Below are 23,409 nucleotides of genomic sequence, written 5' to 3'. Positions count from 1 at the left end.
AAGTACTGGGATTACAGGCGTAAGCCACCATGCCTGGCCTCACCTTTTTCTTCTTTTGTCCTACCATTTTTTAAAAACTTCGGACTACTGTTAATGTCTAGAGTACATACTTCTTGCAAAATGCAATGTTGTCTTGGAAACCTAAGAAAAGATTCCCACTTGTTAATGGTCTGGGGATTGCAGGCACAAAGATACGTGCTTTTCACCCAGAGCCTGTAAATAATCTAATGTGGCAGCTGGTACACAATAGGCGCCCAATAAATGGAGATTCTCCCTGTGAGTCTTCCCACTTCTTGTCAATGAGTCAGTGGAGGTGGTCAGATTGGTTTCTAGACAGAGGGGCTGGGGAGCTCTGTGGCTTAGGACCACAGCAAGAAGCACTGTGTTACAGAGATTGGGGCAACATGGAACCATTACAGAATTAGACACCTAAATTGGTACCAGGCCCCCCAAAATAAGATGTCTCCAAGTTATTTTCTAAATTATCCACTAACTTTGTGTGAGTCAACAGGCGGCTATTGACTTTTGTTTTAGCTACCATCAAGACTTATTGATCTAAGAGATAAATATCGACCAAACTGAGACTGAGGTCAATGCTGGCCTCCTGGGAAAATAAATCTTGATATTCACCAAAACCTGCAGATGCTAGGTCTGATATTTTTGACTCTAAACTAATGGTCAGATAGAGGCCCAGCTGAGGTCAGCTCTTGTCTTTATTATGAATTGTTATAGGTGTAAACTAGTTTCCAAATTGACCTTGTTTCTGGAAAATTTGGTATAAAAACTTCCAACTTCTTCATATTTTAAATGATCAAGGGAAAACCTGTTATTTAACGAACTGTTATTGAGAATACTTCCATAAAATAAAGAATCCTTCTGAAATGCATATAACCGCCCCAATCAATTATCTGTGAAAATTGAGAATTTCCTATGATAAGTCCCCACCCAGAGAAGCACATCAGTTCAAACACACAAGTCAAAAACAAAAAACTTGTAGTCAGGACCAGAGCTATATTTGAAACCTCTATTGAATCTGATATTTTTATAAGTTGCAAAAAATTGCTTAAGATAGCATTTTGCACCCAAGAGGTACACAAAGGATTTTCATGTTTAATGGATAAATGAGAGGTGGGTCCACCCAGGCTATGCACTGGGGAAAGTTGTTTCCTGAAGACTGATGACATTACACCTTATGGGTATGGATCATGTTTCTTAAACTGAGTGTTGTTTGTTCTCACATGCAAAGCTTGTAGGGGGCAATGGAAAAATCTAATAGTGAGAATTAAATATGATCACATGCCAGAAGCACTTTTTTGATCTATCCCTGGGACATATCAATGAAACTTCAATATACAGTTGTTTCTGTTATTAGCAGGGGTAAGAGACTGGATTAGAAACAATAAGTCCTGAGCAACTTAGAGAGAACATAAGGTGGGGAAATTAAGTGTAGTCACTCTGTAGTCACTCTTGAGGTAGTTGTTAAATATCAGAATTAGAAAGAAAAGATCTAAAAGAGCTACGTAAACAAACACACACACCCAGATGTGCAGTGCTGCACACAGTCTAGAGGACAGTGAACTTAGCCTGTCTATCTGCAGGAGACTGAATGTCAGAGGTGAGAACCGGGATGCTCCAAGGCCAAGGGAAATTGATTGTTTTAGCCTTTATGCTCCACAGTTTCCAAAAGCCCACTGAGTGCCAATGGTCAATAAGCCAAAAGGCTTGCTGCTGCATTTAAGAACCATATGGTACAGTCAACAGAGTAGAATTGATGAGGATTTTTTCATAACACGAACCAAATGGAACCCACTATATGAAAAGTCTACTAGAACCCACAGTTCACTGCAGGCAAAAGAAGACTCTCTTTAAAAAGCAGGTGAAGCACAGAACAGCAAGGACAGGAGCAAGGCTGAGCCACACAGGCATTCAGGATCACGCATAGAGAGCAGCCAGGCCCAGATTCCGCACTGAGGCAAAGCTTCCAATGTGCTGGTGAAAACCTTAGACTTCAGATTAAGCCCTGACTGCAACCCACAGCCGTGTGGCCTTGGATAAGTCACCCATCTCTCACTTTACTGACTCTCAGAGGCTCATGCACCCCACTATGGATGTAATATTACAGAACCTACTCAACAGGGCTGGTGTGCAGAATCATAAACAAATATCAATTGCTCTAAACACATTTCTAAACATGAAGAATACAGCAGGAACCAGAGCAGGCAAGCTCCCTGCCTTCATGGATCTTGTAGCCTGGTAGAAGAGATGGATGATTAATAGATATAAACACAAAATATGTCAAGGTGGGTGGTGTTTTATTTAGGCTATCAGGACAGCTCCTTCATTACATGATGTTTGATCAGAGATCACAGGGGGTGAGGAATAAGCCATGGGCAGATCCTGGGGAGGACGTTCCAGGAAAAGGGGAGAGTGGGTACATGGGCCCTGACACAGGAGCATGTTTGGTATATTTAAGGATTAGCAAGGAGGCCAGTGTGGCTGAAGGGAAACAAGAGAGAGGGATGGTAGTAAAAATTACGTCAAAGAAGCAGTGGGGGCTAGATCATTCTGGGATGCACTGTCCAATGTGGTAGCCACTAGTCAAATGTGTTTACTAAGCACTGGAACTGTGCCTGTGAATTAAGATGTGCAGTAAGTGTCAAATAGACACTGGATTCTGAAGACTTAGCACAATAAAAATAATAGAAAATATGTAATTAGTAATTGCTATATTGATTACATGACTAAATGATAATATTTTTGATATGTTAAGTTAAATAAACTGTATCATTAAAATCTGTTTCATCTGTTACTTTTCACTCCTTTAATGTGGCTACTAGAAAGCTTAAATTACCTATGTGGCTCGAATAATATGGGGAATTATAGGTGACAGTCATGAGTTTGGCATTTATGTTCAGCAATACAGGAAGTTCAGAGAAATACATTATGAAGTGCTTATCCTACTTCTCTGCACCTAGTGGAAAAAGTTTATGAATCTAGAATTCCATTCACAGACAAATTGCTCAAATGGAAAGGCAAGTAAAGGTCATGAAGGGAAAGACACTGGACTCAAAAAAAGAGGAATAAATAAGTTCATATAATTGTTTAGAATATGGTGATGAAATTAGCAAATAACGATTGTTGAAATAGAAGGCATAAGGTAAAATAAAAAAGAGTCTGACAAACAGATAAAATTGGATCCATTTCTAAACTCCAAATGGATCAGAGAAATACAGGCAAAAAAGAAACTGCACAAGTACTTCATTTTAACTATCTTGGTGGATGTGAACTGGCTTTATGCTTTTAAATCGCACTGTCATGATGCCTATGAGGTTACGGACTTTTTAGGAGTTTACTGGCTATTTGTATATCTTCTTTTGTCAAGTGCACATTTAAACCTTCTGCCCATTTTTTGGTAGTGCTGTCTTTTTATTTCTTATTGATTGGTAGGTGTTCATGTGTTCTAGATAAGAAACCTTTGTCAGGTCAGCCAGGTGCAGTGGCTCATGCCTGCAAACCCAACACTTTTGGAGGCCGAGGTGGGAGGAACACTTGAGGCCATGAGTTTGAAACCAGCCTGGACAGCATGGTGAAACCCTAACTATACTAAAAATACAAAAACTAGCCTAGCATAGTGGCATGCACCTGCAATCCCAGCTACTTGAGAGGCTGAGGCACAAGAATCACTTGAACCCAGGAGGTGGAGGCCACAGTGAGCCGAGGTGGCACCACTGCACTCCAGCTTGGGTGACAGAACAAGAAAGAAGAAAGAAAAGAAAAGAAAAGAAAATTAATGACAAGAAAAGAAGGAAGGAAGGAGAGAGAGGGAGAAAGAGAGAAAGAAAGAAAGAGAGAGGGAGGGAGGGAGGGAGGGAGGAAGGAAGGAAGGAAGGAAGGAAGGAAGGAAGGAAGGAAGGAAGGAAGGAAGGAAGGAAGGAAGGAAGGAAGGAAGGAAAAAATTAGAGAAAAGAAAAGAAAGGAGGGAGAGAGGGAGGGAAACCTTTGGCAGATATATGCATAGAGATATGTTCTCCCAATCTGCAGCCTTTTCATTATTTTAGCGGTATCATTAATCAGAACAGAAGTTCTAAATGTTAATATATCCCAGATTTCTTTATCCATTCCTTTATGGTTGGTGCTTTATGTGTCTTGTTTAAAAACATCTTTGTTTACTCTGAAATTAGGAAGAAATGCTATCTTCAGGAAGCTTTACTTTGTTTGTACCTTTCATACTTATGTGTATGATCCATCTCCTGTTAACTTTTGTGTGTGGTGTAGAGTAGGGGCTATAGATCTTTTTTTTGTATGGATATCCAACAAACACATCACCATACATTGAAAAGATAATATCTTTTTCACTGCACTGCAGTGTCACTGTTGTCATAAATCAAATGACAATCCTATGCAGTTGTGTTTGGAGCTCTTTATTCTGTTCCTTTGTCTACTTGTCTGCCCTTGTGTTAATACCCCATTGTATTACTAACACTTGCTTTAATGTAGATCTCGAGAATTGGCATATAAATCCTCCACCTTGCACTCCCCTCTCAAGATTGTCTTGGCCCTTTGCAGTACATACACACTTTAGCATAGCTTTGACAGTCTCTCTCTCTCTCTCATGCACACACACACAACTAACTGCTGAACAATATTAACAACAAAATAAATAATAATGTAGTTAAAAACTAAAAAATAAATATCCACGCATCCATACTGATATCAAGGAATTACTGAATAATAAACAAATGAGAAAAGGGGGCCACTCTTCCTTATAGAAGAATTCCAAATAATACATCTAGAAAGATTAAGGGAAATAGAAAATCACCCTTAGCACACCATAGTAAAATCTGCTGCAAGCAAAATCCACTGATGAATGCAAAATTAGTGGACAAAAGTTCAAGGAAAAACAAGATATTTGCAAGCCTTAACATATCTCCCCTAAGATTCTTATGAATTACTGTGGTGGATTTAACATATCCACAAATTCATGACACGTCTCCCTTAAGGTGGAGCTTAACTCTCCTCACCTTGAATGTGAACTGGACTCAGGGACTGGCCTCTAACAAATAGAGTCTGGAAAGGAGAAAATAGTAACTTCATAGTAAAGAAACCTGGCAGACACCACCTTAACCAAGTGATTGAGATGGGGATCACCATTAGCAAGATATATTGATGTCATGCACCCCGACACCATGCAATGAGAAGGGAGCTCCACCTCTGTGCTGTTTGTCCCCAAAATCCGTAACCCCATGATATAGTTTGGCTCTGTGTCCTCACCCAAATCTTATCTCGAATTGTAAACCCCACGTGTCAAGGGACGGAAGTGATTGGGTTAGGGGGTGGTTTCCTCCCTGCTGTTCTCATGACAAGTGAGTGAATTATCATGAAATGTGATGGTTTTATAAATGGTAGTTTTTCCTGTGCTCACACACACCCTCTCTTATCTGCCTCCATGTAAGATGTGCCTGCTTCCCCTTCCACTATGACTGTAAGCTTCCTGAGGACTCCCCAGCCATGAGGAACTGTGAGTCAATGAAACCTTTTTATAAACCTGTTTACAAATTACCCAGTCTTAGGTAGTATCTTTATAGCAGTGTGAGAACTGACTAATACACCCCATTTCTGATGCTCAGAAAACCTCAGAGAGTACCAAATTGAGGGACATTCTAAAAAATCACTGGCCACTATTCTTCAAAAGTGTCAAGGCCATGAAAGAAAAAGACAGCCTGCAGAGCTGTCTTGGATTGTTGGAAAGCAAGGAGATGTAACAACTAAATGCAATGTGAGATCCTGGATTTGGATCCTACACCGGAAAAGGAACATTAGCAGGTGGACCAAAATCTGGTTAAGTCCGAGGTGTAGTTAATAGCAATGAACCAATGTTAATTTCTTAGTTTGATACATGTACCATGGCTATGTAAGAAGCCAACACTAAGAGAAGGTGGATGAAGGTACATGGGACCTCTCTGTGCTAGCTTTATAACTTTTCCATAAATCTAAAATTGTTCAAAATCAAAAGCTAAGGCATATTTTATGGAAAACATGTGCAGCAGTCTCTTTGGAGTAATTATCAGGTAAATGTGTGCAAGCAGGTCCACTTTCTATTTTATACATTTCTGAATATGGCTTTTCTCCCTTTTGAAACAGAGCATTTATAATAGAAAATATTTGGATTTTTAAAGAGTTACTCTGGGAACTAAGTATGGAGAAAGGCTGACTCAAAAGCTGACACCCGAGAAGAGAGAATGCTTTTGTTTGGGGACAAAAGTTTCTAAAACTTTCTGCATGTTTTCAGTTAATAAAGGCACCGTTTTGGAATCTGAATTGTGTCTGAGGCTTACACAAGGAATACAGAAGATGGTTACTTACCAGGGTGACTTTTCTCTGTGGTTTCAGCAACTTCGGTTTATGGAACGTGGGGGCTATCGGAGCTGTGGAAGTAGGTCAAGGGTTTAGCTTGCGGTTCCTCCCAGAATACTTAGTGGCCACACATCATGAGCATCAGGGACATATTCTGAGAGGTCTCAGACCCCTTCCTGGTCCCATGGAAGAACTTTCAGATCTAGGTGTCAGCAGGTTCCCCTCAGTGGGGGTGATCCTCCCCTAGTCTTTGAACATGTCGTCATCTCACTCAGCCAGGTTAACAAAAGAAGTCTGGATAAAACTCTGCCAGCCACATGGATGTCAGGTGTGCAGGTGAGAACCAGATGCACCCAGTGAAGCCTGAAGCCGGGACCTTCCCTGGGAGACTCCGTCCTAGCCACACACTAGCGCTGATCACAGTGACTCTTGATCCTCATAGCAGCCCTGTGAGGTCATCAGGGAGGGTCTTATTGTCCCCACTTGACAGAAAAAGAAAGTGAGGCCCTTCCCACTGTGTCAAGTCACTAGTCTTGAACCATTTAGGATTTGAACTTGGCATTGAAAGTAAGGCTCTACCACTTACCTAAGTCTCACTTTCAACTTTTGTAAGGGTGGATAATAGCTACTGTGGAATGAATTACATCAAGTGGTATGATGCCTGGCCCAGGCAGGCATTCTCTACTCCCTTCCCTCCCAGGTCCATGCTTTTCATTCCCCTGCAGTACGACCACACCCTCCAGCCCTCTTTCCACTCCATGTGTGCTCAGCCTCACCACCACTGGCCTCCCCACAGAGCTTGATGTGTCCCTAGGGGACAGCCTGCAAAGTCACAGTTGAGGGATAGAATTGTTCATTTGGGCAACCCTTGTATTCCCCCAACTATATTTCAAATTTGGTGAGGTATAAATATCTCCTAAATTGACCAGTTATTTTAGGAACTATCTATAATCAGTCTTGGTTCTCCTAATACTCTTGCAGTTCTTTCCTCCAGAAACACCTATCTTCCTCACTTACATTGCTCTAAATCATAACTGGAATCACTGGATAGCCCTCATTTTATACCCAGGGCAAATGTGAAATAAATTGCACACCTGGTTGATATCTTTAAAAATTCAGAGAGCCTTTCTTCCCTTGAGTGAACCAAAAAGACTTCCTCATCCCACCCCACCACCCCACCTCATGTGTGGTACATGTTAATAGTTCAAAGTGAAACACAATCTGGAATCATCTGTGGATGTTGATCTTCCCCCTGCTAAAGCTATGCTAGGCCCTTTCTTCCTCCTCCACCTCCACCCCCAACCCAAGTACTGGGTTAAGGGCTGAGGTGGTTGAGCACCAGTTATGCCCAGAATCTAGGTGGGGGTCCAGACTATACAATCATTAAATGTCATGTTATATTCCCCATCTGCCTATGCTCCCTGTCATAATCCAACATGGAAGCCCAGACCCACATGGATCATTAATGATAGTTTCCAGGTAAAAAACTGCAGGCCAGCTCCTTACCTTTGGCAGGGACTGCAGGAGGAATGTCAGGCTTCTCCTTCTGCCTTTTGCCCTTCTTGGGCTGTAGTGGGGCCAAGCTGGTCACGCTAGTGACAGTCTCCCCTGAGCTGTAGAAGAAAAAGTTTCCAGTGAAACCAAAGGCAGATTTGTTGCAAAAGAGAAAGGGAAAAAAACCCCACAATAGCTTCCAATAGTTTCTGAGTGCTCCCTGTGTACCTGTGTAAGGTAAGGTTATCATATGGGTAGACTAGAAGCATTCTGTGCTCATCTCCAGGGAGGTCTGGAAGTCTGGTACTGATCTTTGGCCAAGATAACAAGGATGAGTTGAGCCAGTTGGTGATTTATAATGAATGTGCTGTTTACAGTTCCAAATTCCTTGGAGGGACCCAGGGCTAGCTTGTGTACATTGCCTAGGGATGCATGGGTTGAAGGCTGACACCTGGTTTAACTGATTACATAGGTTGGCTTGGTTCCATCACCAGTGGGGTATTATTTATGCCACTAGAAGCTTCTGCTTGAGCTCCCTAAAACCAAAGTTCCTTGCACACATCTCTGTGGTTCATAATCCAAAGGCAAACATCTCCCCAGCAACTGAGAAAGTGTTCTGGGGAACTGCACCTGGACGTGTCTGGGGTCCCCTGCGACTGCCGGAGCTTTCTTCTCCTGCTGCACCTTTACCTTTAGGACAGGTGAAGGGAGCTCACCTTGAGGAGTGCTGGGAGTGTTTCCAACTACCTTGACCCTGTGTAATTACTGCAGTATCAGCTTCTTAATATGTGTTAGCCATAACCCAAAGGAACGGGAAGATAAGCCTTTTACATTACAGGTAAGGAGGACAAGGCTTAAATAGGCTACATGATTGCTCTAAGTGACACTGTTAGTAAGCAGCAAATAGGAAAGCTGCAAACATACAATGCTCCGATATGAAACTTGTTCTCGGTGCTACTCATGGGCTGGAGTTCGCAAACTTTCTTGAATGACCATTCATCTTCTTTCAAATGCTTCCTATTCACTCCAGTAATCCAGAGGGAAGTACCTTTTATAATCTCTTATCCTCAGGTACATGTCCCAGCTAGGTAAGTCCAGGTCTCAAGACAGGCTATCTCCCTAATACAAACAGAATTTCTAGAAATCCATAAAAATATGACCCAATCAACAAAATAAAAGAAGGGGGGAAACAGTCAGTTTTTACACATAAGGAAAGACTCATGTACACAGGAAAACATGCTAAAGCTCCCTCAGGAGAGAGGAATTCCAGTAAAAATACATTGACTTCTTTCCCCCCCGCCCCAAATCAAAATGCCTGCAGTCAAATGTGAGGCAAAGCAGTCTTGGTAAGGGTGCAGGGAATCTGGCACTCAAAAATATTGCTGGCAGCAGTGTGACCCTTCCCGATGGAGAACGATTTCGTAACATCTATCAAAATTACAGGCGCTTAGACTCTGACCTGGCAATTTCATTTCCAGGAATTCATTCTATGGATATCCTTGCACATGTAGGAAATGTTGGGTGCATAAGATCAGTCATTACAGCACTGTTTATAATAGCAATGGATTAGAAACAGCCTATCTTCCATCAGCAGGGGACTAGTTGAGTAGATTATGGTGAATCCGTGCATGGGGTCATCTGTATAAAGACGAAGAAGCTACATGTGTCCTGATAAGGAAAGATGCATTGTTCAGTGGAAAAGCTAGGTGTTGGACAAGGTATAAAATGTGCCACTTCTACATAAAAATAAGGGGAGATAAGAATATATATTAGTATTTGCTTACACAAGCTTAAAGAAGCTCCAGAAATATTCACAAGAACTTAAAAATAGTGGTTCCCTAGAATGGGGGTGCTAAGGAACTAAACAGATGTGAGACAGGACAAGGAGAATCATTACTGGATATGTTTATAATTAAATGCAAATAAATATACACACGGGTAATAAGAGATAGGCTATTCTAATAATAGTCCTAGATATTTAAAAATAAATAAAAATTGAATCACACGTTGTGGGAAAAATTCCAAGAATACAATTCCCACTGAGATTCCCCAAAGATGCCTTATTTTTATTGGGAACGGAGATTCTAACTGGTCATAGTTTTAGAGTATAGGGTCAATTGTGTAAATGCACAAATAGCCAAAAAGAATGTGAATTTACAAAACTTTGACCAACGAAAGCAAACAAGGGATCCGAAATTCTCAGAACTGTTTACATATACAACCACATGTTCAGCTTCATTCTGTAGTTTTATAAACTCTTGAAATGCCTATTTTCTTATTTCCAATATAAAATAATGCATGCTCATGTTTAAAAGGGGTAATTACAGGCATGGAAACCAAAGAAAATAAGACTGTCATAACCAAAACACAACCTTCATAAATATTTTCACTCTTTTTCCTCTTCCTCGCTTTTGCTTTTAAATAAGTTTTCATTCACAGAAACATTGAGTGGAAGATAGATTTCCCATATAGCCCTACCCCCACACATGCACAGCCTCTCCCATGATCAACATCCTGTACTACAGTAGTGCATTTGCTACAACTAAGGAATCTACATTAGACATCAGTATCCCTCAAAAGTCCACAGGTCACCTTAGGGTTCACTCTTGATGTACAGCATATTCTATGGGTTTGGACAAATTTATACTGGCATGAACCCAGCGTCATAGCATCATACAGAGTAGTTTCGCTCCCTAAGTATCCTCTGTGCTCTGCCTACTCATCCCTCCCACCACCCTCACCCTTGGCAACCAGCCATCTTTCAATGTCTCCACAGTTTTGTCTTTTCCAGGATATCATAGAATTGGAAAGATACACTATACAGCCTTTTCAGATTGACCTCTTTCACTTAGCAATATGCAATTACCCTTCCTCCATGTCTTCTCATGGACTGACAGCTCATTTTCTTTCTTTTTTTTTTTTTTTCTTTTTTTTTTTGGTGATAGTTTCTCTCTGTCACCCAGGCTGGAGTGCAATGGCATGATCTCAGCTCACTGCAACCTCCGCCTCCCAGGTTCAAGCAATTCTCCTGCCTTAGCCTCCCAAGTACCTGGGATTACAGGTGCCTGCCACCACACCCAGCTAATTTTCGTATTTTTAGTAGAGATGGGGTTTCACCATGTTGGTCAGGCTAGTCTCGAACTCCTGACCTCAGGTGATCCACCCGCCTTGGCCTCCCAAAGTGCTGGGATTACAGGCATGAGCCACTGCTCCCAGCCTGACAGCTCATTTCTTTTGGGCGCTGAGTAATATTCTGTCATCTGGACGTACCACAGTTTATGCATTCATCTGCTGAAAGGCGTCTCAGCTGCTTCTAAGTTTTAGCAATTATTAATAAAGCTGCTATAAACACCCATGTGCAGTTTTTTTGTGTGTAGATACAAATTTTCAACCCTTCCTTGTTCATATATAGTGTTTTTAATCATATTATAATTTTGTATTTTTATTTTTACTTAATCTAAATTTTTCATATTGTTATAGTCTCATACTATTCCAGTGAGGAAATAAGCTGATGTTTACTTAGCCATTTCCCTAACATCTAAACATCTCATTTCTTTCTCAGTTTAATATAGAAATGACACTGCTAAAAATGTATTTGTGCATAATGGTTTTTTATTCTTAGACTTTCATTTTGGGGTTGAATTTCTAAAGCTGGAATTACTAGGTCATGGAAAAGGACTATTTTCAAGGCTATTTAATACTTACTGTCAAAATGATTTTTGACAAGTTAGTACTACACCACAGCTATGCCACTCAACAAATGAGAATACCTACGTCACCCTCTTTAACACAATTTGTCAATTTTTAAAAAATGACTCATTTAATGAAGAAAAAGCTGATCCCTTTTTGATTTGCATTTCTCTGATTTCTAGTGAGAATGAACACTTCCCATGTTTGTCTAAGGAGTCTTCTCATTTATGATGTAAGGATAGCTCCTTCTCTTGATTTAGATTTTTTGTTTGTTTGTTTGTTTGGATCTTGATTTAGGATTTTCTTGATTTCTACTCTTGATTTAGGATCTTGAGCTTTCCTTACAGGTTTGCAAGCAACTTTTACACCATTTGGACATATTTATTGAAAATAGTTTTCCCAATTCCCTTTAATTCTGGCTTTTTGTTCAATGCACAGTTTTTAAATTTGTTTTTGCTAAAATCTTTTGACGTTTTCCTTTCTTCCTTTGCCTGAAAACTTGGGTAGTCTCCCCAACTGCACCTTGCACAGTGTAGAATCAAATAGTATTTCCACTTCCTATTCTCTTTTTGGATTTTTTTTTTTTTTTTTTTTTTTTTTTGAGATGGAGTCTCGCTCTGTCACCCAGGCTGGAGTGCAGTGGTGCAATCTCGGCTCACTGCAAGCTCCGCCCCCCAGGTTCATGCCATTCTCCTGCCTCAGCCTCCCATGTAGTTGGGACTACAGGCGCCCACCACCACACCCAGCTAATTTTTTTTTTTGTATTTTTAGTAGAGACGGGGTTTCACTGTGTTAACCAGGATGGTCTCGATCTCCTGACCTTGTGATTCGCCCGCCTTGGCCTCCCAAAGTGCTGGGATTACAGGCATGAGCCACCGCGCCCGGCTGGATTTATTTTTTTAACTCTTTAATATAAAATGTAAGTTTCCGGAACATCATTTTTATGTACTTGTAACATCATGTTCAAGGATTTCTTAAGCTGGAAAACACCTGCTTTGTCATCATAAATTTCCTTCGAAACAGTAAAACTGCACTAGATTTAATTTTATTTCATATTTTGACAATTTGATCTCATTTAGACAATGAATCACCACATTGACATAGGGTAGACACTCTCTCAGAATCTTGTTTCTCCCCTTGAGCCAGCAGAACTGGTCGGAATTTTTGGCTAAGAAAGTCCACCTTATGATTAACTTACAAGAAAAGTTATTCGACATCTCAGGTTGGAACAGGGCTATATTTTGTCTCTGACACAACAGAGCAAGCCTTGTCGGAGTGAGTCAAACCAAGAAAGACAGAAAACAGGCCCGCCTGGAAACTCCCTCTAAATTAGAGAGCTGTTTGATTAGAGAGAAGTGCTATTTGTGGGAGCTCGTTGTGGAGCAAGGCTATTTTTCTGTCTCCAACAGGGGCAGGCAGGACATCGCACGTGCAGAGGCCTTGCTGTAAGATGTACCGGGTTCTGGCCTGGCCACCTCCCAAAAGGAGCTTCTGTCCCACAAAGGCGTGGCAGTTCTGCTCTATGACACACAGCAGCTGGATTGAGTGAACAGGCGCTGTCAAGCCAAATACCCCATTCAGAAACCCTTAGTGCATGGAGCTAATGGAGCTGTGTTGGCTCCAGTCCGCCCAACATCCTTCCAGGCACCCTGAGCTCTTCTTGTTCCACACGTCTTTGAAAGGTGTCACTCAGCTGATTATTTTACTTCCAGAAACGTCCATTTGTTTCCTGTCTTCCTGCCTGTCTATCTCGGTTCTGACAAGAAAGATGCCTGACACAGATGGAGGGAGGGATCCATCAGTTCCTTTCCAAGCAGCTCTATGGCCTCCTTCCAAGATTTCACACAACATACTCGCCACCCCATAACCCCATGCCCGGAACATTATGTGCAGAATCTTGAAGGAGGGGAATTGATCTCCACAACCATGGTGCCAATTAGTTGTCATCTTTTAAAGGAAAATGAATAATAGTAACAACTGTAGGTACCCCTTCTCCCCAGGGTCAGCTGCCATTGATAAAGGCCAAGAACTCGTGCAAACAGGGCGAGTTCCCCAATGTCTTGCCTTAGGCTTTTTGAACTTGCTCCAGCAGCTTTCCCTGCCACAGAAACACACAAAGTCAATTGGTGCCATATGCCAAGAGCTGCTTAAAAGTTGCAGAACTTCACTTTCAAGATGGATGAATGGTGCCACCCACTCACAGGGACCCTTTGAAATGATTCTTTTCCATTAAGTGGGTGACATGTTCCAAGCACATAGAATTGTGTCTAGAGCATACTAAGTGCTTATAGGGAGTCACCTATCATGACCTTATCAGCATTATTATACATCATTATTACCACAGAAACTGCTTTCTGAGTCCTTGAATCGGAAGCAGGACAAGGCAGTATTCTCTACAACCTAAGTGAGTGCCGATGCACTGAGAAAGGACGCCAGATCCTTGTGAATCACAAAGCTGCGCTCTCTGCTGCATCTGCTCCATGATGTTTCTGCATGCATCCTCTGCACAGCATTAGAATAAATGCTGCTCCTTTGTGAGGTATTTGCCAAGCCATCTCCCTGTCCACAGTGCCCCCATGACCTTTACAATAAATGGTTTACGTCACCCAAGAAGCTCATCCTTAGAGCCACAAGAAGCTCCTGCAGCTGCGAGGGAAGCTCTTCCTTTGCATTTCCCTGCTGGCTTCATGAAGTCCACAGCAGAGACTTTGCCAGGCTGGCATTTTTGTTTGAGCTAACATTTTTGTACACTAGCTGGTGAGATCAGGAGATAATTTAGTGGTGCTCTACAGGGTCGCAGGTTTGTGTCCTAGTAATAATGGCAGGGAGAGGTGACTCCTCAGCATCTGCCCAGCCAGGGGTAAGGCTGTGTTTGAGTGGGAGACCCCACTCTCTGCTCAGCCTCAGTCCATGCTGGAGGCTGCTCCACTAATGGCCGGGTTGTGCTTGCTGGTTAGGAAGAGAGATGACTTATTCACAAAGGCCATGGGTGGATGGATGTGGGCTGACCCCTGCTGGCACCTGTCCCTGCTCAGGGGAGCCTGCCTGGCCTGGGTTCTCATCACCACCTGGACACAGCACTTCCCAGAGAAGGGCAGGGGCTGGAAGCCACCACCCTGATGACCCTTTGTCCCTCTGGCTAGAGTTGCCCTGAGATCTGCCCACTGTAGCATCACCAGTTAGGTGAGCCTGCAAGATTCCTTCCTGGACAAGACCATCTGAGCCAGCTTTTCTGTCACCTGGTATATTAGTTCATTTGTGTTGCTATAAAGGAATATCTGAAACTGGGTAATTTATCAAGAAAAGAGGTTTATATTGGCTCATGGTTCTGCAAGCTGTGCAGGAAGCATGGTGCTGGCATCTGCTTCTGGGCCTCTGGTGAGGGCCTCAGAAGCTTCCAATCATGGTGGAAGGCAAAGGAGGGGCCTGCTTATCACCCTGCGAGAGAGGGAGCAAGAGAAAGAGGAAGGAGGGGCCAGGCTCTTTTAAACAACTAGATCTTGTGTGAATTCATCAGGTGAGAGAATTCATTTATTACAAGGACAGACCAAGCCATTCATGAGGGATCCGCCCCCATGACCCAAACATCTCCCACCAAGCCTACCTCCAACCTGGAAATTACATTTCCACATGAGATTTGAAGGGGACAAACATCCAAGCCGTAACCTGGATTCAGAAGGTTTGTAAATGACAGAGGGTTAGTCATTGGTCTAATCATTGGCAGTTTCATCCATGCTCTTAGTCTGGGGGAACCAATTGTGCCTTGCAGAGTTTTTCTGAGAATGAGAAATAATCTAGTAGAGCTGGGCTGCACCAGTCCATGACCACTGTTCTCTCATCGAATTCCTATGGAAACCCTTAGCGACAGTGACAACAGGCAAATCTGTGCCTGTCTGTGGAGGACGAAACATTCCCAGAAAGGCCAAGTGGCCCAAGGTCACAAAGCTGCCAAGTGGCACAACTTGACCTGACACTTAAGCTGTCAGAATCCAGGTGCATGTTCTTTATGCCAGGAACCAACCCCATCTCATAGGCCTGCCCTGCCCACTCCTACCCCTGCCTGGAGGACTGTGGAAGAAGGACACTGGGCCTGAGTGCTGGGGTGCAGTGGGGACATGACAAGGTAGTAATGACTGGGGGGCATGGGAGAGAGGTGGCCAGGCAGACCCCATCCCTGAGTCTATTGCCCCCATCCTTACCACCTTGCTTGCTCAGGTGAACGTGGGCAGAGGGAGGGCACAAGCATGCACGTGGGTTAAAATCCAAGCAAGCAACAATGAGAAATGGCTGGGGCACAGCAAAAGTCTGTTTAGAGTTCTGGTGTTCTTTGAGACTGAAGGTTCACTCAGGAGGAGAATGACCTGACTCTGACATGTGTCCCAGAAAAGCTCCTGAAAGAACTGATTAATCTGACCCTACAACTGATCACAGCAAAGCCTGTTCATTTTGGTGAGGTTTGCATTCACAAATAGATGCCTCTAATGAGAGGCCATTGGACCTCTAGAAGTCAGGGGTCTGCAATGTCTCTGCAGTCATCCTCAGCTTCCATAACTATACCTGCTGCTTCTCCTTCCATTGCCTTGACTTTCTGTCCCATTCATTGCTGCACTATACTTTCCCTCATTGGCAAGTACTTTATTGTCTCAACCCCATAAGCAGAGGTGAAGCAAAAGGCCAGAAGACATCCTGGTTGGGAACTGCCATTGTGGTGCCCCTTCAGTCCTCTCCACAACTTTCTTTAACTTGCCCCTGCAGGAAGGAAGGCATCTGGATCCATTGAAGAGGTGTTGCAGAATGGACTGCATCACAGCTCTGTGCAACTGGGGGGATTTCATTTTCACTCTGGGTTTCCAGGAATTTTGGAGCAATTTTATATCCTCCAGCTGAGCTGCTCTCAGGGCTGTCCTCCCTGGGAAGGGCACATTTAACCTCACAGATCCTTGAGACGTTTACTCAGGCCCTGCTCTCTGCTCTGCATCCTCAGAGCACTCTGCCCTGGGAAAGGAACAGTCTCCACTCCTGAAGGTCAGGGCCACCCCTCCAAGAGACTGCAATTTACAACTTCAGGGACAATAAACATTCAAGATGAGATTTATTTTCCTTCCGTTTGAACTTTTCTTAGCAAGTCATGGAATTCCCTTGAGTCTCCAGGTTCTGGCCCGGTCACTTGGCAAGGCCCCTCATTCAGTGACCGCAGCCTCAAAGTCAGCACATGGTCTCTTCTGGAGGCCCTTCCCCTCCCCTGCCTGAGACTTTCCAACCCAGGCTTCTTGTCCTGACCCTGTGCTTTTTGTCTGTTCCCCCTTAGGATGAAATGGTCAAAAGCCAGAGAAGGGGATTCTTCCTGATCACAGCTTAAGACTCCAGGGCCCCATTTGCCCATGGCAGCAGCACAGAGCAGGCAGACAGATGAGGGTGCTGGGACCTGGGAGCTCCTGGCACAACAGGGACAGGAGGAGCTGCCTGGGCTACATAGGCAGAGCACAATTCACACTAAAGCCAGGCATAAAGGCAAGAATTGACCAATTCAGTAGCACTGGCAGCCAGTCTGGGCTGCACTAAGTCCAACAGGCATGAAGTTCTAATCAGGAAAAATGAATGCAGAGTTGGCCAGGAGCTGACTACCAGGTTTATGGGTCAAGGCCTGGCCCTAGCAGGGTCCTGGGATGGAGGTAGAGTAAATGCAGGCTTTCTAGAGGCAAATCTGTGGGCTGACCCAACAGGAGACTGCTCATATGGGAGAACTGCCACTCAGACACCCAACCAACCTGACAGTGCCCAGCATGACTGGCAGAGAAGGAGGCAGCCTTTGAACAAGATTCTGTGGTCATCTTGACCTCAGTTATCCCAGGGCTGAGGGGAGATCAAACTCTAATGTCCACCAGGCTGGGATGACATCTTTGCTGTACTTCCAGCCTCAGTCAGCCCCAGCTCAGACTGGGGCAACTGTAAGGAAAAAAAGAGGGGCCCCAGTCACCAGAGGCTGCTTGCTAGACACAAAAGGGCAGACAAAAACATCACAGAAAGCAAATTCTGAGCATGTTGGCAGGCTGATCATCCACAGCTCTGACCATCTCCAGCCATTACCCAAGTCTGAAATGCCAGAATCACCCTAGTCTTGGGGACCTTATTGGGACATATGCTTTAAAAAAGAAACAAATGGTTTTATTGAGGCATAGTTGATGTACCATAAAATGTACTGATCACAAGTGTACAATTCAATAGCTTTTAGATTCATGCATCACTACAATACAGTTTTAAAACATTTCTATCACCACCAAAGATTCCATCTTGTATATTTATAGCTAATCCCCACTCAGCTCTAGGAAACCACTAATCCACTTTCTGTCTCCATAAATTAACCTTTTCTAAGCATTTCATAAAAATGGAATCATATATACGTAATTTTTTGCATCTGACTTTTTCCACTTAGTATTGTTGGGGCTCATCCATGCTTTGGTCCATACACAGTGTGTTCCTTTCTATTACTAAGTGGTACCTCACTGGGTGGATATATTAATTTTGTTTTCCAATTCATGAGTTGATGGGTATATCTAGATTGTCTCTGGTTTCTGGTTATCATGAACACAGCAGCTATGACCAACTGCATATATGTTTTTGTGAGACATATGCTTTCTCTTGGGTAGATTCCTATGAGCGGAATTGCTAGGTCATAGAGTAACTTAAAGGTTTTAAGAAACCACCAAGTTTTTTTCCCAAGTGGTGGCACCATTTTATATTCCCACCAACAATGTACAAAGATCCAATTTCTCCACATCTTTGCCAGAAATTGGTATTGTCTGTCTTTTGGATTATAGCCACCGTAGTGGGAGTATAGTGATATCACATTGTGGTTTTAATTTGCACTTCCCTAATAAGTAATGACACTGAACATCTTTCAGGTACTTGCTCACCATTTGGATATCTTCTATAGGAAAATATCTATTGAAATCTTTTGTGCCCATTTTTAATTGTGTTATCTGTCACCTCATTATTGAGTTGTGAGAGGTCTTTATATATTTTAGGAACAAGTTCTTTATTGGTTTATCTGATTTGCAAGTATGGGGCTTACTTATCTTTTCATTTTCTTAATGGTGTCTTTGGAAACGCAAAGGTTTTTAATTACATCAGTCCTTTCATTTATGGATCCTGTGTTTAGTGTCATTTTGCCCAACCCAAGGTCACAAAGAGTTTCTCCTGCTTTCTTCTAGAAATGTAATTTTAGCTTTTATGCTTAGGTCTAAGATCCATTTTTAGTTAATTTTGGAGGCAATGTGAGGCAAGGGTCTCAGTTCATGTTTCTGTATATGGATACCCATGTGACCCAGCACTGTCTGTCAAAAGGACAAAGCTTTCCCTTTAGAACTGTCCTGCCATCTCTGTCAAAAGTCAGTTGGCCATAAATATAAGGATTTATTTCTGGACTCTCAATTATGCTACATTGATCTATATACTTTATATCAATACTTCAGTGTCTCCAGTACTCTACCATTAGAATAAGTTTTGGACAGAAGAACTGTAAGTCCTCCAACTTTGTTATTTTTTTAAATGTACATATATTATCTAGAATCAGCTTGTCACTTTCAACAAAAAACTGTTTCCACATTTAGAGATTTTCCTGCAGTCGTTTTGTTGCTAATTTCAAATTTGATTTCACTGTGCTCAGAGTACACATTCTCTATTATTTCAATTATTTTAAATTTGTTGAGGGTTGTTTTTCAGCCCAGGATATTGTCTATTTTGATGAATGTCCCATGTAGCCTTGAAAAATATGTGTTTTTTTACTGTTGGTTAGAGTGTTTGATCTGTCTCAATTGGGCACCATTGGTTGATTGTGTTATTTAGATCTTCAATACCCATGCTAATTTTCTATCTACAGCAGGTCAATCAGTAGATAAGGGGAAGGAATTGAAGGCCCTAACTAAAACTATAGATTTAGCTATTTCTTCTCTCTGCTCTTTCAGTTTTTGCTGTTTAAATTTTGCGATTCTGTTGTTTGATGTGTACTCATGTGGAAACTTGTCTCTCTGATGGATTGAGCCTTTATCATCTAATGTCAGTCTTTGCCTCCAGTAAGGTTTTTTGCCCTGAAGTCCATTTTATCAGCTATAGTATATCCACACCTGATTTATTTTATTGTTTGCATGTTATATCTTTTTCCATCCTTTTACTTTCAATCTACTTATGTCACTGTGTATAAAGTGAATTTCCTATAAAAAGCATACCAGTTCGGTCATTTTTCTAATCCACCCTGCGAGTCCCTGCAATTTGATTGATGTATTTAAACCATTTACATTTAAAATAAATAGTATTTCAGCAATTAAGGCTACCATATTATTGTTTGTTTTCTGGTTATTTCCTGTAGTTCTCATTCCTCTGTTTCTTTATGTTACTTGCACATATTTTAAGATCTATCTATAGCGATTCTGACTGTATTGTTTTCACAAAGTTATTTTAGTGATTGCTTTGGGCATTACAATATACATATGTGACTTTACACGGTCTACTGGCACCAACATTCCACTGCTTTGAATGGACTTTTGACTTCTATTTAGGTCATTTTACCTCACTCACTTTTAAACAGTGTTGTCTTGAGCATCAGACAATTCTATAATTTTTATTTAAATCCTCAAATGTGATTTTTAAAATTCACAACTATTCATGGAAAGAACAGTCTACCATATGTACTCCTATTTCTGCTCTTTCCATTATTCCTTCTTCCTTCCTAAGGGTCCAGCATTTTTTTCTGTTTCAAGATTGTATTTTAGTCATTAAAGTAGGTCTGCTAGTGGCAACCTCTTTTAGCTTTCCTTCTTCTGAGAATGTCTTTATTACCCTTTCATTCCTGGAGGATAGTTTTGCTGGATATAAAATTTGGGGTTGGCAGTTCTTTCATTTCAGTATTTAAAAATGTGCCATTTCCTTCTGCCCTCCATGGATTCAGAGCAGAAATGCACTGTCATTCAACTTTGTTTTCTGTTCAATTACCATGTGTTTTCAAGTGGATTTTGTTGAGATTATCATGCCTGACATTCACTCAGTTTCTTAAACCTATAGGGCTTGGTCTTTTGCCAGATTTGGGGAGTTTTCAGGCATTATTTCTCTAATACTTTTTTAGATCTACTCTGTTTATCCTCCTCTTCTGGAACTCTGATGATAGAATGTTGGATCTTTTGTCTTGTAGGTCCTTGAAGTCTGTTCATTTTTTGTTTGTTTTTAGTCTATTTTCTCTGTTGTTCAGATTAGATAAATTCTATTGCTCTGTTCTCCACTTCACAAACTACCCACTGACATCTGCACTCTCTTATTAAGCCCAAACAGTGAGTTTCTCATTTCTGTTTTTGTACTTTTTAGTTCTATAATTTCCATATGTTTGTTTTTTTCTAAAAAAAAAATAACTTCTCTTTACTGGCTGAGATTTTTAATTTTGTCAGTTGTTTTAAGATAATTTGAATTATCATTGAATCTTTTTTTATATAAAAACTGCTTTAAGGCTGCACGTGGTGCCTCATGCCTGCAATCCCAACACTTTTGGAGGCCGAGGTGGGTAGATCACCTGAGGTCAGGAGTTTGAGACCAACCTAGCCAACATGGTGAAACCTCATCTCTACTAAACATTCAAAAAAATAGCTGAGGATGGTAGTGGGTGCCTGTAATCCTAGTTACTTGAGAGGCTGAGGCAGGAGGATCATTTGAATCCAGGAGGGTTGTAGTGAGCTGAGATCACGCTATTGCACTCCAGCCTGGGCAACAAGAGTGAAACTCTATCTCATAAAAAGAAAAAAAACTGCTTTAAAATTTTTGTCAGATAATTCCAATACCTGATTCATCTCAGTGTTGATCTGATCAATTATCTCTTCTCATTCAAGTTGTGATTTTTGTGGTTTTTAAAATGATGGTTGGTTTTTTATAGTATCTTGTCAGAAGGTCCCAGGTCCTATTTAAATCTCTTATTTTTGTAGGTTTATCATGTAATCCTGGTCTGCTTCTATGGGCTATAGTTCCAACGGCATTTTCATTTTCAGAGCCTTTACAGTATTATTTTGGTCTGTTTGGTTTATATGGTGCCACTGGGCCCTGTCAGTGCTGCCAGAGGAGACAGAGAGAGTTTCCTCAGATTTGGAAGCTGGATGTTTTTCAGTAGGGGAGAGAAGCCTCACACCCATGGAGATGAAGAAGCTTCCTTGCTGGGCCACTTTTGTGTCTAGGTGCCTCTCACTGGCTCTTCCCTGAAGCCTTGGTGTCACCTGGTTGAGGCAGGGAGTCAGTCTGGAAGAAAAAGTGAGCTCTTCCTCTGTTGCTCATTGTGGGGGGAGCTCCTGAGCCATCCTCTTTGCAGCTGATGAGCTCACTTGAGGTTTTCAGGGGAACTCTCCTTCGATCCAGGGGAGGAATGAGCTTACCTGAATGTTTTCTGGTGCTAGATTGGAGTAGAAAAAAAGCAAGTCTGGGTGACCTTCTGCTGTTGGATGGGAAAACATAAGATGTCTTACAGTTGTGTTACTCCTCCAGTCCTGGGATCCCAAACCAGTTTACCTTCTTTTCACCACCTTTCAAAGTCTTCATTTGGTTATCTCCTATGTTATTTCCAAGGTTTAAAGTTTTACTCAGCAAGGAAGAGAAGGAAGAAATTGACCTATGCCATCTCGTCTGGATCAGAAGTTCCAAATTTTTAAACACTTTGAATTAGCAGTACCTCTTACAACTATTATGTTACCTATAAGGTGTGTCTCACCAGCTAAAAGCGAGGTATACAATAAGTCAGCATTGGTGAAGAGAATTAGGGGTGTGTGCAGTCAAAATGTATCAAAGTGGTTCAGACCAGGTGTGAGCCCCTTCCTAAACTGGGGAGCAGCTCTGCAGGACCACACACCAAGCCTCCTCCAGCAAGCCTGCTGGGCCAGCAAAGGCTGCATGCTCTCTGGATTCCTGGGGGTGACAACCAGACTATAGACCTTAGAAACATGCAAATGCATGCAGGATACACATTTGTAGGCATATTTGTGGACAAATATGCAGACCTTTAGGTAAAACTACAAATTTAATCAATTTCTTGGTAATATCAAAAGAAAGTTAAATGGCAAAGAGTTTCATTTGAAAAAAGGAAGGAAATATTCTTACCTGTTCTGAGGGCATTTCACCAAATAATGTCTCACTGTGAAAGGAAAAATAATAGGAGATGGTAAACCAATGCTACTTCAGATACACATGCTCCAGGAATTACCAGGAAATGCAGGGAGCCAGGTGTTGTTCAGGTATTGGTGCTATACCAGCCAGCTCTCAAGACTTGCATACTTCTGTTTGGAAGAGCACAGCAGAGCCATAACATGGACACCACAGTGACTGGATATGTCCCAGCCAGGGATCTAGCCAGGCATTAAGCCATACACCCCAGACTTCCTGGGCATTCATTTTGGGCCAAGGCAGGTTGTGTTGGGGTCCTGCAGTGATACAGTCACCCAGCCTCTAAGCTCTGCCTGAGTCATAAGAAAGCCCTCTTGAGGCCAGATGGAATAACCTGTCCATTTAGAAGCTCCTTCTTGTAAAATGATTTTGAATCCTCTGATTAGTGCTCTCCCAGGACTAAAAAGAGGCCCTCGCGAAAACAGTCTTGGACCAAAACCTCCTTCTACAGTGGGTCCCTTTGAGGAAAACCAAATGATTCTGGCTGCAGAGGAAAAGTAAGAATACCTGGACATATAATCCAGCAAGTGTCCACTCTGAGGTTCACAGCTGAATTTACTTCAAATAGAGGTAAAGCTGAAACAACCAGGGGCACCCTTGCATTGTGTGGTAGATTGTTACATCAGTGGACCAAGTGAATCACACCTCCTTGTATGTGTCCACACCCATGTGTACCCCCGCCCAAAC

At 42.1% G+C, this 23,409-nt stretch overlaps 1 protein-coding gene across 2 annotated transcripts in view; it reads right to left on the bottom strand.

Moving 5' to 3' along the window:
* VSTM4 (V-set and transmembrane domain containing 4) overlaps window positions 1-23,409 on the bottom strand; it is a 115,334-nt gene that overhangs the window by 35,263 nt on the left and 56,662 nt on the right. For both annotated transcript variants that reach the window (XM_050805353.1, XM_050805352.1), the window contains exons 5-7: window positions 22,660-22,693; window positions 7,861-7,967; window positions 6,364-6,425 (exon numbers count right to left, since the gene is read on the bottom strand). In XM_050805353.1, coding sequence (XP_050661310.1) covers window positions 6,364-6,425; window positions 7,861-7,967; window positions 22,660-22,693 — 203 coding nt within the window. The remainder of the gene's footprint in view (window positions 1-6,363; window positions 6,426-7,860; window positions 7,968-22,659; window positions 22,694-23,409) is intronic.

Source organism: Macaca thibetana, chromosome 9 (genome assembly GCF_024542745.1).
Source record: "Macaca thibetana thibetana isolate TM-01 chromosome 9, ASM2454274v1, whole genome shotgun sequence".
NCBI classification, from domain to species: domain Eukaryota; kingdom Metazoa; phylum Chordata; class Mammalia; order Primates; family Cercopithecidae; genus Macaca; species Macaca thibetana.
The sequence above is the reverse complement of the archived record's forward strand: the minus strand, read 5'-3'. Positions and strand labels throughout refer to the sequence as shown.